The sequence below is a fragment of the Apus apus genome, chromosome 3 (assembly GCF_020740795.1).
Source record: "Apus apus isolate bApuApu2 chromosome 3, bApuApu2.pri.cur, whole genome shotgun sequence".
Classification (NCBI taxonomy): domain Eukaryota; kingdom Metazoa; phylum Chordata; class Aves; order Apodiformes; family Apodidae; genus Apus; species Apus apus.
In genome coordinates this window covers 82267155-82284044 of record NC_067284.1, presented here as the reverse complement: position 1 = coordinate 82284044, position 16890 = coordinate 82267155, and the positions used below count along the sequence as shown (strand labels likewise).

At 36.5% G+C, this 16890-nt stretch overlaps 1 protein-coding gene across 8 annotated transcripts in view; it reads left to right on the top strand.

The window, feature by feature from the left end:
- Positions 1-16890, top strand: part of SDCCAG8 (SHH signaling and ciliogenesis regulator SDCCAG8) — a 109361-nt gene that overhangs the window by 48365 nt on the left and 44106 nt on the right. For 7 of the 8 annotated variants that reach the window (XM_051616210.1, XM_051616211.1, XM_051616215.1 and 4 more), the window contains 2 exons: positions 11642-11769; positions 13919-14027. In XM_051616210.1, the coding sequence (XP_051472170.1) occupies positions 11642-11769; positions 13919-14027 (237 nt within the window). Of the gene's footprint in view, positions 1-11641; positions 11770-13918; positions 14028-15520; positions 15716-16890 lie in introns of all 8 variants that reach the window. The other variant, XR_007889172.1, reaches the window with a different exon arrangement.

Here is a 16890-nt window from a genome sequence, read left to right as displayed (position 1 = left end):
ACTGCTGTAGAAAACAAACATCTTTATAAGGTCTTTGTTTTGAGCCGTTATTATTCAGCACTAACAGCAATAAGTTTATGCATGTATAACAAATATTTACTTTGATCTCATTCAAATTAGATTTATTTGTGTGACTAATGACAACAGGATAATTATTGAATTCTTTGAACTGTAAAAACATTTCAGACACATGTATTCAACACTGCTGAATATTTTGCTGAATTTGCTACTGGAAAAACTGATCTGAATTTTATCTTCATTTTTGACTTGTTCCATGGCTTTTCTCTCAAGTAGATGTGGAAGCTTCTTTTCATAATAAGCTAAAATGTACTTTTTCTATCAGCACTTGGTATTTGTGAACTTAAACAATTTTTTAAATTGCCTTGTGCTTTCAAAAGTATATTTGAAGTTATTTATTTTGTGCAGACATAGTGATTGCTGGTTGTTTGTTGTTCTGTGCCAGATTTTGCTCATTAGATTTTTGCCTAGAAAAAAAACCCCAACAAACAACAGAGAACCCAAAGGGTCCTCAGCTGGGGACTTTATCAAACTTGACATTGAAGAGCATCAGCCTGTAGGTCATCATCTCCAGAGGAGGTAGCTAGTGGATGGAAGGAGGAAGGAAGATCACTGAGCATGCCAGCTTTGGCTGCCTGGTTGCTCTCCTTACCCCCTTGCTAGGTACCCTTGTGCCAGCGACTGGTCAGGGGGAAGGTGGGAGCTGGGAGAAGCCTGTCCTGACCGAGCAGATGAGCTCTGCTGTCACATACCTGTCAGGGCTGACCTTGCTTGCCCTGGCTGTGCTGGCAGCGTGGCAAGCTTCATAGTGCCGCTGTTGGTCGCCCCTGTCTTCCTAGTGGTTTGAGTATCCAACTACATTTGTGTAGGAAAAGGAGCAACTGTTCTTTATTAGCTTCTCCTTATTGTTCAGTTGCGTTCTACAGGGCTTAAATAAAACTGGGGAGAAAAGTTTCTTTGTGGTTAGGTGGGACAGGGCTGTATCTTCTTTTTGTTCCAGAGTTCCTCTTCTATTTCCAGTGCTTTTGTTTACCTGCCAGCGGTTTCCGATGGAAGAAGATGACATCATCAGAAAACATTCCCTTGCAAATACAGACACTAATCCTCATATAAATATATATTATATATAAGGGATAATACATATAAGTATTAAAATATTAGTCAGCTAAACTTGTTCAGCATTTGTCAATTCAATTTTTATTAGAGTCAAATTCAGACCTAACATAAGTATAACTGCGTATCTGCTAATGAGATTGGATTACCTCCTGGATTTGCTCCCAGAAAGCTTTATTTTAAATTCATTTTTGGTAAAAGGGTAATAAAAAGGCTGATTTGTTATAATTGCTTACAAAACTTAAAATATGTATTTATTTTTTTGTACTGTATTTGATCTTGGTGGGGTTTTTTTTAAGAATACCCAAGGTATGCAGTGAAACTGAAAGATGTTTCTTATTTCAGAGGAATGGCACTGTTGAGGAGGTTAGTTAATAATTGAGAAGCTTGTAGTTATCAGAATGTATTTCTGAAAATAAATATGGGCAAAAGAATTGGTAAAAATAATATATCCTGTTGACAATATGAATTTAGTCTTAGCCCTGACAAAGAATCTTTAGAATTTGTCTCGATGTGGAAGGCAGTATTTTAACCAAGAGTTGCATATGTGTATTTTTGCAAGGCTTGAAAATAGGACAAAATATTCAGGATTTTTTTCTTAAACAGTGTTGCATTTGAAACATCAGTAGGTAAGTTTAAAAAAAATGTTGCAGATGAAATAATTTACAGTGAATGCTGTTGGCTGCTTTAAGGTTTTACTGTAAACTTACTCATTCAGCTGGTCCCATTTTCTTTTTGCATTTTAGTCAATACCTTTGTTAGACAGTGATAAAATGAGACTATTATTTTATTTGTACTATTTTTTTATCCTTTCCACTTATTTGCATAGCTGAGTAAGTCTTTGCAAGAAGGTACAGATACATGTATGTGAAGAAAAACACAGTAGCTGTTGGAGTTAACAAGTTATTATTAAAATCTATTCTTTTGCTTCTGTATTATTTCTCCTGTACCCAACACTGATCTTTGCAAATACAGGACTGTAAAGAACTTCCATCTTCTGCTGGTTAGCAGAAGTGGATTTAAATCCACACCGACAGTTCATTTGACAATGACCTTGAGGGGCTTTGCTTCTTGAAGAAGAAAGCAGAAGCTTGCGGTAAACAAAGTTCACTTCTGACAGATGGATTGAATGACAGAAAGGTTGCGAGTGCCAGAATAGCCCTGGCAGAGGAGGAAATGTTCAGTGGAATCCAACAGGAGAGGAGGTGTGAACAGGTGCAGGGTTGCTGACGGAAGGGGAACCAGATGGAAGGAGCCAGAGCCAGTTTATTTAAAGGAAAAGGCAGAAAACACTGAAAGGCTGTGCGATCAGTGGCTAAAAGTGTGCATGGAAGAAGGTAAAAATTCACAAAGCAAAACTGCACAGTGGGGTATCTAGCACTTAACATAATGGTAGTAATTTGTGAATTTTGTTTTAAAGTTGCTATTGAAATATGTTTCTCCCTTACTCATGAGAGCATAAGGAAAAGAGATTTATAACCTGAGCAAAAACCAAAACCCTCAACTGTTATACTGCCTGTCCATTATTTCTAATACTGATGTGCAGACAGTTACAATCAGAATAGTACAAAAATTATGCCACAGTTGACCAAACCAATAAAAGGCATATAAGGCTGGATTTGAATTTTTTTATGTACCTGTTCGTATCTAGCTCTGTGATATGTGGGTAGATAAATAATGTATTTTATTGGGATGTTTCTCTAATATTCAAGGAAATCAGCAACAGTCAAGCACAATATCATGTTAGTGCAGTATTTCTCATCTTTCTTGCTTTTGGTCACAAATTTTTCAGTTTGCTGGAATATTCAGTTTCTTGCTGTAGGACAGGGAAAAAGTCTAGCTTACCCTACAGCAAATTCCCTCCAAGTCAAATACTGTCTTTCAAATTGTCATCCTGAAGAATGCTTTTGTTCTGTCAAATTGTTCTGCTTCTTCCCAAGCTGCTCATGTGAGACTTGGTCCTTTGGAGGCAGAGAGAGCTGTTCCTCAGTTCTTCTCAACTGCAGCAATAGTTAGAGATAGTTAACAATGTCAAAAGTACCAGGCCTATGATAGTTTAATTGCAGGTTGAGTGTCTAAACGTACTGTCTCTGAGAAACGTAGCTGGCTGTTCAGCAGTCCTTCATAGCGCATCTGTGATCTACTGGATCATTCAGCTGTGCTGATCTGATCCGGATCAGGTGTGAGTAACAGTCGCTTTCCTTTTGAATTAGCTAGAGCATGCTATGCAGTGTTTATGCTGACTTTATGCCAGCTGCAGTAGGACAGATGATACCTGATTCAGCATAAAGCTTGCTGGTACAAAGTTAACGTACCAAAAACATTGTTTTTTTGAACAAATTTAAATTGACAGTGTGAGTTCATAGCAGATCAGGTCTCTGCATCATTTAGCTGCATCATTTTTTGATTCAATAGTAGGAGTCTGACAGTTGGATTTACTGTAGTAACAAGCTGAGCCTTGGAGTACAGAGTGGCAATTGTTTGAGGCTGGTCTAAGTCTATGCTGCTGCTGAAAAGGCAGATCCCTACAGTGCTTGTATGTGCCTACGCCTCGACACGCGTTGCCAGGCCTTTGCTCATGCTGACACTGGAAGACAGCTACCTATATGATCAGGTGGTTCAGGGAGTTAATCAAATGGAAAAAATAATTTGTTCCTGCAGAATAAGTTGCATGAGTGCTTGTTATAAGAGTACGAAAAGAAGGACTGTACCTTCTACTGGCAGCATCACCTTAGACTGGCTCATATCTGTCCTGAAGCTGCACCATAAGAGACTGCTGGTGCCAAATTCAAGAATTGCCATAAGTCAAGAAAATTACTAATTTATTTTAAATATAGTGAAAATAACTGTGTATACAGAATAAATGCCTGTAAAAAGCCCTATGGAAAGCAAACATTTAAGCATGTAGCCATTTTTAAAAGTGGCTAGTGGAACAAAGAAAGAATATTCCAGAGAAAGGAGTGCAGTACTGTGAAGGGCTTAGGGCTACATACTAAGACTTCACAAAACCCACTTCTCCTCATGTTGCATCTTCCCTTGCAACTTCTACTCTGTACTTAATTTTCTGTTTCTTTCGGCATTTAGCAGCCAAATTGTTCACAATCTCATGGTAATAACCACTGCAGGTGATAGCCACTGCAGGCTGGGTGTATGCATCTTGCTGGCAAGGCTTATAGATGTGCCAAAAAAATCAGGTTTCAGTTCTAAATCAGTACATCTGACCTAATATGAGATGTTAATTACTGTTAGAGACACTTGTTTTTTCTTCTCTAACAATGAAATAGAGGCCAGTTAATGATAATATTTTGCTGTGACTTGGTACACAGAGAACTATTCCAGACTTGAAAAGTAGTTACTGTCCACATTGAGGAACTGTTGTGTTTCTGTATGTATCTTTTGAAGGCATAACACCAAAGGAATAAAATAATGTTACAGGCTGAGTGTTTGCAAGTTCTTTCTTTTATGCTGAATATAAAGTAAGAAATCCAATCCCTTACTTCTATCTCATAGATCTAATAACAAAATTATGGTTGTATTATACCACCAGTTACCTATCTACTCAAGTTATCTATATTCAAGCCTCTTTATATCATGCAGACTTTCACAGGAGTAGCAAACTGTGTCTCTCAGTTCCTATGCCCCTAATATTTTTCTTCTTTCTGATGCCCATCAGTATCTCCAGTTAGTGGTAATTTTGAAGTAGTTTTCAAGTGTCGCATATACTCAAAAACAGAGAAGGAATCTTTTTTGTGCACGGCCATTAGTGTGTAATATCTTCTGATGCCTCAGGTAGGGTGTAAAGAGCAAAGTGGAAGTTTTGGACTTTGTATTTCGTTGTTTCTGTAGACCTCCTAGTATTATATAAAAGTGCAAATAAAAAAATATATAATAAAGTGTAAATTAAAAAAAGTTAAAAGGTTGTTCCAATGGTGTAGCTGCATTCTGAAGAGAGAAAACTGACAAAAAAATTCAGTAGAACAGGAAAGTCATATGCACTGATTTCCTTTTCAGCAAAGTTGAAATTCTGAGAAAAAAAAAAAAAAGAATGTAGTATGTAATATAGACGTTATTTGGATTCTGGGGATGAGGATACAGTGGGTAATTGGGTAACGATTTGCACTGTGGGGAAAATAGTTCTAAGCTAATTTGTCAAGTAATTGAAGTTAGTCTCCTGACAAAGCTGGAAATCTGGACATGGCTTAATCTTTTCTTGTTTTCTCCTCCAAAAGTTTTTCTTGCATTTTGAGATGTTTTTGTGAAGCAGTAGTATCCTGACCAAGCTGTCTTTTCCAGTGTTTTCTCTCAAGCAGGGTAGTAAAAAGTTCTGTTGGATGGGTTCATTAACATACTTTAAAGGTATTTCCACTTAAAAGTTATTTCTGTAGCATCTTCTGGCTTTCTAGATTCCTATTTAAAGAGCTGAATAACTATAAATGCTTTAAACCCTTGACCTGTACATATCTTTTCTAATTGCTTGTAGTAGTTTCTGTTTTACACAGTTATAAGAATAAAACCTGGTATTTCATTATTCTAGGAAACTCTGTATCTCTTGTTTAATGTTCATAGGCTCCTTCACTTTAAAAACAAAAAATAACTTTTTTTTAAGCCTCAGTTTTCTCTAATAGGATCTCATGCATCCTTAGCAATGATGCAGTCCTCCAGTTCTACCAATTAAATTAATAATTAGGTCTCTGCAAAATCAGACCATGCAAATGTAGATTGTACTGAAGCTCACCAAACACAGTGTGCTGGCTGGGGCAGTTTCCAGAAACTTGAGCTTTCCACTGAGAAGACCTGGCAGCCAGCTCCAGAATCAGCATCCGTCAGCTCCCAGAAACAGACATAAAGAGCAACTCAGTGGGTAATTCCCACAATGGGATACAGGAAGGGCAATTTTTCAGCTCCTTGGAGAGGTTTAGAGAAATGACCTGATCATGATGCTTTTAAAAGGTATTTCTACATAATTCTTGCACAAGCATGCACGTGTTCAATTTTTTTTATTTTTTTTTATTTTTTTTTAACATAAGAACGTTCATTTCATGCCTCTCCTTCTGCCCTGTAAAAGCACCAAGAGCTGTAAAATCCAGCCAGTCCAAACATGCTGTGGTGGATTTACACATGCACTAGAAAAATAAAAACCTATAATAAAATAAGATGGAAAAAAATGTACAGTGTTTTATAAGAGGAAACAAGGGAACTCCGTTCAGCAGTGTCCTCAGTCATAGCAATCCCAAGTATTAGCAAGGACGTATTATATGAAAATACATAGGCCTTACAAAGGAGGTCAACCAAAACAATCAGTGCTAAACAATATGTTCCCAGAATCCTGACTTAAGGGAAAAGGAGAAATATTGTGACCTTGAGACTTCTTATTGCTTTGATCCAAACATATGAGCAAGGTACATGCTGTAGAGCTCTGTTAATTTAGAAGGTGTGGAGATTAATAGCTATTAATCAAGATACACTTGAAACCAGTATTCACTTATTTCCCTGCAGAATTTGGGGTCTTGCTGTGTTGCATTTCCTTACCTAAATGTTTGAAAATACTAAGACTTCAGATAGTGTAAGATAAAACTCTGTAAAAACATTCTCCATTTTAAGGAGCTGAACAGGACACTGCAGTGCTGTTAAATTGGAAGGCAGGTCAAAAAGCAGTTTTAGGAGTTTTACATTAATAGAGGAAATTATTTAAGACCTTTCCTGGGAAGCGTGACTTCTTGGTAAATTGTATCTTTTTCATATTTGCAGACAAACCTTTAGGATTGTCTGCTGACCTGAAAAAAGCATGAACCCTTCTGTGTATGACATACTTACGAAGACACATATGGAGGACAGAGGGAAGAAACTTGTGAAGTGTTCCGACCCAACATATGATCTTATTCTATATACATTCTTCTATTACCTTTATCATTGAAGAATTTAATTACTTAGTAAAATAAGAGACTGCAAATATTTTTCTTATGTTTTCCCTTACAAAATAGGGTAGGTATTGTGACCTCTTGTTTCAGATTTTATTCCTTTTTTTTTTCAACTGCGGCTTGCTCTGTGGGTTTTCTTTTTTGTTTTGATTTCTTTCCCTGTAGCCAGAGAGAAGAGCAAGGATATGCTTTGATTTTCCATCCTTCCCTTGACACTTGTAGTTGAAATAACAATCTGAAATAACCTGTTAAAAGGTGGTTCAGAAAGCTGCTTTTAATGGACACTACACTACACCTGTATCATTAAAAGTAGACTGCATAAGACCTTTCTGGGCCTTTGTGTCCAGAGCTATTGGCTATAGTCTTTATGGTTCCTAATACACATAGGCTTTTAAGTCCTATTTTCAAAAGTGTTCTAATTTACTTGAGTGTTCCAAGGCCACATTTTGTTAAAGATACTGGAAATTAAGTGCTTGGGTGCCTTCTCAAAACTGTTTTGCAATTTGGTATTAGAGACCCTTGTGCTACACGTGTTTCAAAAAATAGTGGGAGAGAAAGCCCATTTTCTCTGGAAGAGCTGAGGGAGCCCTCATCTGAGTGTTTTCCTTCTTCTGATGTGATTGGTTCTGCAGTAGCTTGTAGTGCTGGCCCACTTCACTACCTGTTGTCTAGGAAGTGGTCTGTGCTCAGCCACTGAGTCATGTAGTAGAAGCATGTTAGGCTCTAGTAGTCCTCTTGCCACTCAAGTACAAGTGTTGATGCTGAGTATTGATGAATGCTGGGTCTGGTCATTCTTTAGACCAACAGTCTTGATAGTTCAGATACTTCAAACATTTAGAAAACTAAATGTCTTGATAATTTATGAAGTCCAGTTTAAAATAAGCATATATATGAAAGCCTAAACTTTTTATAATTACATTTTTAACTATAATTAACAAGAAATGAAGATGTGAACAATATGGTTATTATAACCTCTTGTGTGCCACTGAACTGAGATAATTGTTAGGAGTATTTTAATTTGTCCAGTTAAGTTCATAGTCCTTCCTAATGGGTCCATTACCTTTTTATAAAATGCTACATGTTGATCTCATGGAAAAAATCAATATAGGAAGCCTGGTTGTCTCACATCATAGTTCCTTTGTCAGAAGATTTACTGGCAACCTCCAGTGAGAGGCCTAGTTCTACACTGAGACACATCCTGTGTTTTTTCATTTTTTATTATTACTTTTAGCCAAGCAAAAAGACTCTTGCAGAAATGCCTACTGTTGAACTGTGTTGTGAAATTCAAAGTTTTATCAATCTAAGTGCTGTTCTTTTACAGTCAAAAATCAGTGAGCTATTATTTATGTCAAATACAACTTTCACATCAATAGGCTTTACATCCTTCCTTTACCTTTACAGTGAAGCCATTTGGAAGACAGCAGTCTTCTATTGAAAATAGATCTGTGATCCAATTTTTGTTTGTTACTGCTGTGAAAGCTTTTTTTTAATTAAATTTAGTGGTTCAAATTCAGCCAGCATACTTCTATGTTAGCTTTGAGGTCAAAGTGTATTTTCACTTCATTTTCAGAAAGGATTTTTTTAAGGTTTGCAAACAATGACAGTTTTGTTCCTTTTCTTCTGGTATAAGCTGCATTTTACCATGCCCTTAGTTTTGTCAAGTGTTTAGAAAGTTTATCTTTCAGTCACTACAAACTGATAACCAGTTCATTTACATACATGAACAAGTTAACTAAGGAGGCTACTCTTGACAGCCATAACTAGTTCAAAACAATCACTGTTTAGAACTAATGTCACTGTGAAAAACAGGGCTCCAGGAGAGCTTGAGGTTGACTCAATGTGAATGAGTTGTTGGTTACTTCTTACTTTATTGCCCAAAAATGAAAGTCAGTGTTAATTCAGTGCTTCTACTTTAGTAAAACTGATCAACAATCCATAGCTTTTATTTTTCTTAAATCAAGCTCCCGTTCTTTCATAATTGAAAGTCATTGCAAATAAGCAGCCAGTGTCAGACCTTCTAGAACTCCTGCACTATCAGCTGGTTGTAGCAGGAATATTACCAAGTGTCCCTGAAATCTCTCCTTTTGCATGTTTTATCCATTGTGGGGTTTTTTTTTTGTTGGTTTGGTGTTCGTTTTTTTCTTTGTATATGTGAAATGTGTTGAGGAAATTTTCCACAGAAGGGCAGAGAGACTGAACTTAGAAGGTGTCAACTAAAGGTGTGGGTGAAAGTCTGGCCACTCAGTTCAGACTCCAGGAGATTTTTTTGTTCCTCAGCAGCTCTAGATATCTCAGGTATTGCTCTTTGTGTAATGCTGGATGTATCTCAATTTCAAGGTTTTTTAGGTGCTAAGATTCAGCCTAGTCAGCTACCCTTCTGCATAAGACTTATAGATCTATATTTTCCTAGTCTTACAGTTGAGCTTTTATCTGCTGTGTAAATGAGTCTATTTTTCACTCTCTCAGTATACACTTCAGCCATAGGGAACTCACCATGCATACATGGATTCTTAGCTCCTGCTGTTTTGCTCTGGACAGTTAAGTAGCTTGCTTTTTTTTGGATGGGTCCCCTTAGCAAGAGAGTTGGTTTGGTGGCAGCAGATTCTCCATTTATATTGAACTTGCCCATTAGCATGTGTTCAACAGGAGAGACCTCAGCAATGAGGAATGGACCTTTACAGGTTTGCCTGGGTAGCTTGGGCTGTGCAGCTTGACACATGCTGAAGGCAACCCCCAGCAGAATACTAGCCAGCCAGCTGTGTGCCAGATGACAGCACAGCACCCAACAGCACACAGCCATTTTGTGTGAGATACTGTTAAATAAAATACTATGCTACGGCCACTTCCTTTAGCTGAAAGTGTCTGGGGAATGTGTTAGGTACTGGTGCATTTTTTGAGCAGTCCAGTGCTCATGACCGCTGTCTGAAGGTAAAAGATGTTTGGGAGTGGGGAAGGGGTTTAAGTAGACTGGTTCCCAGCAAATATGGAAAGATTTTTTTTATAGTCATGCTTTCCACATTCGGAGCTGACACTTAGGAAATTATGCAAGTATTGCTCCTTAGGATAGCCCCAATATGGTTACGAAGTTATTCTGAGAATGGCGTGTTAAAGTGCAGTTCAATGTATGAAATTTCATTGGAAAATGTTCTTTGTTTTCTTAACGCTGTAATATTCTTGCTATCTAAATGTGTTCTCTGTGCCAAATCATTCCCAGTCTTACCTCAGAAAAAACTGCCTGAGATTTCAAAGGGAGTTTTGCCTCAGGTAGGGCTTGCAACATCAGGACCAGGAATTAGTGTAATGTGACCCACCATTTGTATTGCTTTGGGGTAAATTTGAGAGAGAAGATTTAACATAGTGTGTGTCATGCTGAGATATTGCAATATCTCGGATGGGTTATTAGGCACCAATCCAAAGGTTAAGTGCAGCAACCACATGAGATGTGGCTTTATCCTTACATGATCTATGCCCGTGTTCTGTTTTATAGTCCCTTGAAATACATATTTTCCCTAGAATAAAGCAACACATTTATAAGACTTTATTAAAACTTATCCTGAGCTATTAAATGTAGTTTTCGTAGAAAAGTGTGTGCATATTTTGTAATTTGAAACGTACAGATCAGTCCTTCTATGTGTGAACTCACTGAAATTTTGAATCTGGATCCTAGTGTGCACTAGATAAATATTCATGACCTTTGGGAAAGTCTAGATAGGAATTTGCAGCTTAGCACCTTTTCTAATTTATATGCATTTATCTTTTTGGGGTTTTATTTTCCATGCTTTTTTTTTTTTTTTTTTTGCTTGGCTTGCATTAAATAAAATGCTTCAATGGAGTGTGGTAGTCTGGCATTTGTTTTGCCTCAGGAGTAGATTGCCCCATCTTGCATATCTGGTCAAGTAAATTGCTCTCTTGCCTGTGTACTTCAATAATAGCGCAGGGCTTTAGACCTTCCTGTACAACCCCCCAGTGAGCAGAACCGCAAGGGGCTGGGCCTCTGTTGTACTAAAAGTCTTCTCTATTGTAATGGTTGCATTCATGTCTTATTTACATAAAATAATAGTTAAAAGTTGTTTGGTTGCTAAAGAAAACTCATTAAGCTTTCAGACAGTAGCTGTGTTATGAGCACTGTGGCAATCACTCCCATTGACTTATCTCCTGCTGGTTCACTGGGAACCAGTCCATCTCAGGGTCAGGTCCCTAAGCTTCAGTGCAGAATTAAAGAAGTAGCATTTAAAAGAAAATGCAAAAAATCTGTCCAATGCAAAGTGGATGTTGGGAAACTTACTTATGAAAAAGAAGTTTGTTTAACATTTTTTAAAATAAAATTTTATTTTGTATGAAAGGCTAATTTTTGCTCAGGAAAGAGATTATATTTTTTAATCCATTTTCCACTAGTCACTGGAGAATGTTTGACATTGTGAGAGAAAGGTCAGTTTGTATAACCTGAAGTGGGAGGGGAATGTTTAATGTGAAAAGCATGGCCACTTTTTAAAAATTATTATTAATTGAATGTTCTGCTTTGCCTTTTTAATTTATCATCTTCAGTATATTATTTTAATATTTTTATTTTGTATTTGTGGGCTTTTTTATAGATTGGAGAAAGAGAGCATTCAGCAAAGCAATAGCGATAAAGCAAAGGCCCGAGCCCTTCAGGCCCAGCAAAGAGAGCAGGAGCTGACACAGAAGATGCAGCAAATGGAGGCCCAGCATGAGAAAACTGGTAGGTGGTAGGGAAAGATTAGAGCCTGGGCACTCACTCACAAGCCAGGCCCACGCCTTACTGTGAAATGACATCAGGAACACCTGTAACCTTTGGCTGGCCGAAGGGAGCAGATGCTAACTACACCGGAGATTCCGAATTACATATTAGTTAGCGTTTAAAAGAGAAAATGGAAAGTATTGCCCACTGTCTGTTGATTTCAGAGTGCTGCTCTCACATCTGTTGCACCATCTGGATTATGAGTTTATTTACCTGTGTTCAAGAAACGTAAAGCTGAGAGAGACCACAACAAAGTAGAAAAACAAAGGGCTTGTTTTTGGCTGGATTTTCAGGCACACATGTTATATAAAGAAAATAGCATCAGAAGCTCTGCGGGAAATGCTCTGAGCTTACAGTTAAAGTCTCCTGAATAGCATTGAACAGTTCCCACAGTACACACATTATAGCTACTCTAAAAGCTTAATGAGTTTGCTTCGGCATCCAAACTGGAGAAAAGCTTTAGCCATTAATCGGTTCTTAATTCACTGTCGCAGCTGGATGTAATTCACTGGCTCCAAATTGATACGTTCCTTTATTTAATCTTTGCAGCCTCAAACATTTTTAGCATTACCATGTGCCCCCCCACGCACCCTCAATCTAGAAGAAGGATGTTTAATCCCTCGCATACTTCAGCTTCTCTTAATAGGAGACTTCATTGCATTGACTTAGCTGATCAATAACGTCTAACCTTTAATCTGGAAGTAAAATTCTTTCAAACAAACAAAAAAAGCCTTTTGTTATCGCAAAGTGCTATGCCAACAACAGTAATAAAGATGTATAGTATAAATAAAAGCATAAATTTTTAGAGAGGAAATCTCTAACTCCTGAGCATGGAAAGGAGGAGGAGCTTCAGTTCTTATGGAACATGGTATATTCATATTTTTTACCCACCAGTCCTGCAATACCTTTAGAAAAATTATTTACTCTGTATTAATCCTAAGAAGTGTCAGATAATACCTGAGGTAGCAGGGACATGTACATCTGTCATCTGATTTTCTGCCTTATTTTGCAGCATTATCACAGTACTAGAGGACCTTTTTGTGTGTTCTGGGAATGCGAACAGCTACATCATGGCTTCTGTCTACACAGTAGGAAAAAAAAAGAAACTCTCAGAACCATTTTTCACTACTCTAGCCAGCACATCTGCCTATGACCAAGTGTAATTTTGCACAAGAGATGTATAATGTACTCTCCTGGTGCATAAATTGTCCCAGTATACAAAAATGAAACAACATAAAGGCTCAATTTGTTTTTATGTATCTCTAGTAGAATTAGAAGGAGTTGAAAATTATAGTAATTTATTATGTATATAAAGAAACCCTTGTGTATTATGACCCTACACACATACAAGAGATTTGGTAACAGTAGTCTCTCTTTCTCTGATTTTAAAAGCAGAAATCAGTAAACATGATTTTGCAGTATCTCCTATTTAAAAGAATAAAAGGTTTGATTTCTAGGTCATGAGTTTTAGTGCAACCCAAACTGATAGTAGCTGAAAATTAATTTATAAAATGGTTTCACTGTAACTGCCACCAGACAGGAAGTTTATATCTTATCATTAAAGAGAACAAAAATACATTAATCAGAATTGCAAGACCCTGTGAATAGAAGAACTACTTTTTAAAGGAGAGAACGAAATGAGTCTACAATTTGTCTAGGTTGCCTGTGTATCCTCTGCACCAGTTGAGCAACCAAAAGGCTGCTAAGGCATGTCTTACCCATTTTATCCTTTCCATTAATGTAGATGAACTTCCAGCTGAAAGGCAAAATCACCAGATTAGAGATACAATTTTTATGGTGATTTTCTCATACAAGATCTGATTCAGTGGCAACATCACTCTAACACATTAGGCTAGCTTATTCTGACACAGCCTTGATTTCGTGAATGATGATGTCATAATTCCCTATCCAAGTACCTGAAATTTAAAAAAACATATCAAACCCAGAAAGATCCAGAGGAAATAAATAAGGAATGTATGGAGGTTTTTTTCTAAATTATCTGAAATTCATATAATTGTAAAATGAATTTCTAGTTTTATTATTTTATAATTTCTAGTAAATGAACTGGACTCATTGCTGACCTCTAGTTTTATTATTTTATAATTTCTAGTAAATGAACTGGACTCATTGCTGACCTCCCAGAATACATTCATAGCAAAATTAAAGGAAGAATGTTGTATGTTGGCAAGGAAGTTGGAACAAATGTCCGAAAAGTACAGGTGAGTATATTTATCCTGTCTGCTTTATTATTAGGACATGGTTTTTTGTATTTTAATATTTATTATTATTCATCTTGTCCCACTTATTACACATAATCTCAATTTAAGATACACCACTTAAGAAACATGGATGGATTTTCATCCAGTCTAATTCTAATTTTCCACTTTTCAGATGATGTTTACAGCTATTACTTCAAATTTCTTAAACAATTCTAATGTAAAAACTGCATACTATTTTCTTCCCAATGTTCATTTTCTTAATATGAAGAGTGGGAAATTGTTAACATAGCTACCATTCAAGTTTATCTGACATTATATGAAAAATACTAAACATTTGAAGTTCACAAAACTGTAGTTGGTTGGTTTAATTATTTATTTAATTCTCCATTCATGATACTACACACTGAATAATTATCTCTGAAATAATTGCCATCAAAATTGCTTGTCATTGAAGCTCTCATTCTAATGGCACTTTTTATGTGGTGCCCTTTTTGAAATGAATAGCAGGTCTAAATGCAAAGTCATTAAAAATCAGGAATAGAACAGAACTTGGAAGCAATAACCCATTTAAATGCAGAAGTATGAAGGTATCTATTTACAAGTTCTATAGGACAGGACTATCTTTTTTAAAAAAAATAAATGAGGAATTTTATAGTTGTATACCAGTAAATAATTTGATTTTATATTTTTAAGTGTTGAAATAGCCCCTACAGAAACCTTCTGCAGAGTTCATATTTAGAGTAGTAAACGGGACTTAAGTGAGGAGTTGGCATTCTGCAACTTCCATAAATTTCATGCAAAGTGAATATGATAATTAAGGGTAGGATTCATCTCACATGGCTTATGTGAAGTAAGGAAAACACTCAGCAAAAATAAACTTGATTTTCAAGATAGGATTCTTCTGCTGGGTGGATTGAATAATCCCGTTGAGATAACGTAACAGGGGCAACACTCACTCAGGGGGAGAGCTAATTTATCCTAACATCTTATTTCCAGGACTGGTCAAAGGAGAATGATGTAAGTGGATGACAGACTTATCTATAAAAATATATATATATATGATGCTTCCCACAGGTATTGCCTCCACTACCCATCCTACTTTCCACTGGAAAGGAGGTGTTGACTAGCTGTTAAGTGTCTGAAAGTTAGGAGATGAATCCTATCTTGTGTTTGGGGAAGAAATGAGAAACTTGAGGAAATTTAAGAGAACTTCCCTTGCAGATTTTGGGATGGGTACTTGAGAAAGAAGCCAACAGATTTTTTCTTCTGAAAAAACAGAGCTCTGCTGCTAAAGTAATACAAAATCTAAATAGATTCAAATCATATTACTATTATTCCAGCAATAAAAATGCACACAGACTTTGTTGCTGGAGCTCACAGTCACAGACTAGTAACTGTAAAATGATGAAGGAAAGACAGAAAACATACTGTGAAAACACATTATTCTCTGAAAATAAATACCAGAGATTGCCAAGTGTTTTTCCACCTAGCAGCATCAGCTGACTATGTCAAGTACCTGAAAAAGGGAAAAGGAGCCCTCTTGAATCTCCAGAACATGGTATATTTTGCACAAGAAGCAGTATGGAAGAATGTATGAGAACAGTTCTGAGAAGTGGCCCTAAAATAGCTTGAGCTTGCCTTCACTGGAGTGGGAGCTGCTGCAGACAGTAACAAGAATGGAGAAACAGGTAGGGACAAGGAAAGCATGTGAAAATGAGAACAGAAAAGTGGAACTGGAGATGGTGTGAAATGGTAAACTAATACATGGCTTCAAAAAGTGATGTGATTGGAAGATCAGACACAGAAAATTACTTCAGCAATGTTTTACATGCAAGATCAGTCTATATCTTTCCATAGCATCCCTCCAAAAGGCAATCTTCATGTTCATCATGTCTGGTTATAGTGTAAAACCAATATCCTAGGACAAAAGGCTTTGTTCTCTGAAAAAAACTAGTGGATTTTGGAAGATTTGTTAACTTAGTTCTCATGTACATTAATAAAATCAGATCATAAAACAGCAATGTGCCCTATATGTATGGAAAATATTTCTTCTGTGTTTTCAGCCTTACCAGAAATGGAATTTTGGATCTGAATGTGTATTTTCTTGCTATACTTCTAGAATCTTTGTGCCTTAGTTTCCATGGGGTTAAGAAATGACTGTATAGTAACAGTCCCATTATTTAAATGATAAAACACTCAAGCTTTTTAAATACGAGATGCAAGAGTGTTTATTGTAACATTTTTGGGTTTTTATAGGACTTCAAGGGCTCATTTGTAATAAGATGCATTTCAAATTTATCTATGGCAACTATGCCTCTGAACTGCACATATATATTTATATTTAATGCAGGTTTTCTGAGAAATTTAAATTGAAGCTTTCTTGTTTGTATGTAAGCTGGAACCATTTTTTGTGAGCAAGCCCCTGCACAGGATTACAAAAGCTTCAGAAAGACAATGTCAGACAAATTATAAACCCTTCAAGCTGTGCAGAAAGAAGAGAGTGTCTGTGAAGGTTTTTGTATGCATAGGCATCTTTAAAAATAACAGTCCTTTGTTGATTTCTTCTCTGTTATTTTGTTTCTTTTTTTTTTTTTCTCTGATTGTCACTGTCTAAGTTTCTAGGTTGTAGATTAATGCTTAACACTACCCACTGTGTATTTGTGATTTGCGTTTTGTAATTAAGGGGAACAATGGGAGTCCATTGGGTCTCGTTATATATAATGGTTGGTTTAATTTGTTTCACTTCTATCTTGTTAATTGTAAATTGATCATTAAGATTTGAATTCTAATCTGTCACCAGGGTTGTGAGTATTGAAGCTAGAGCAATGATCCTGGTTTTAATCACTGATGATGAGAAACAAAT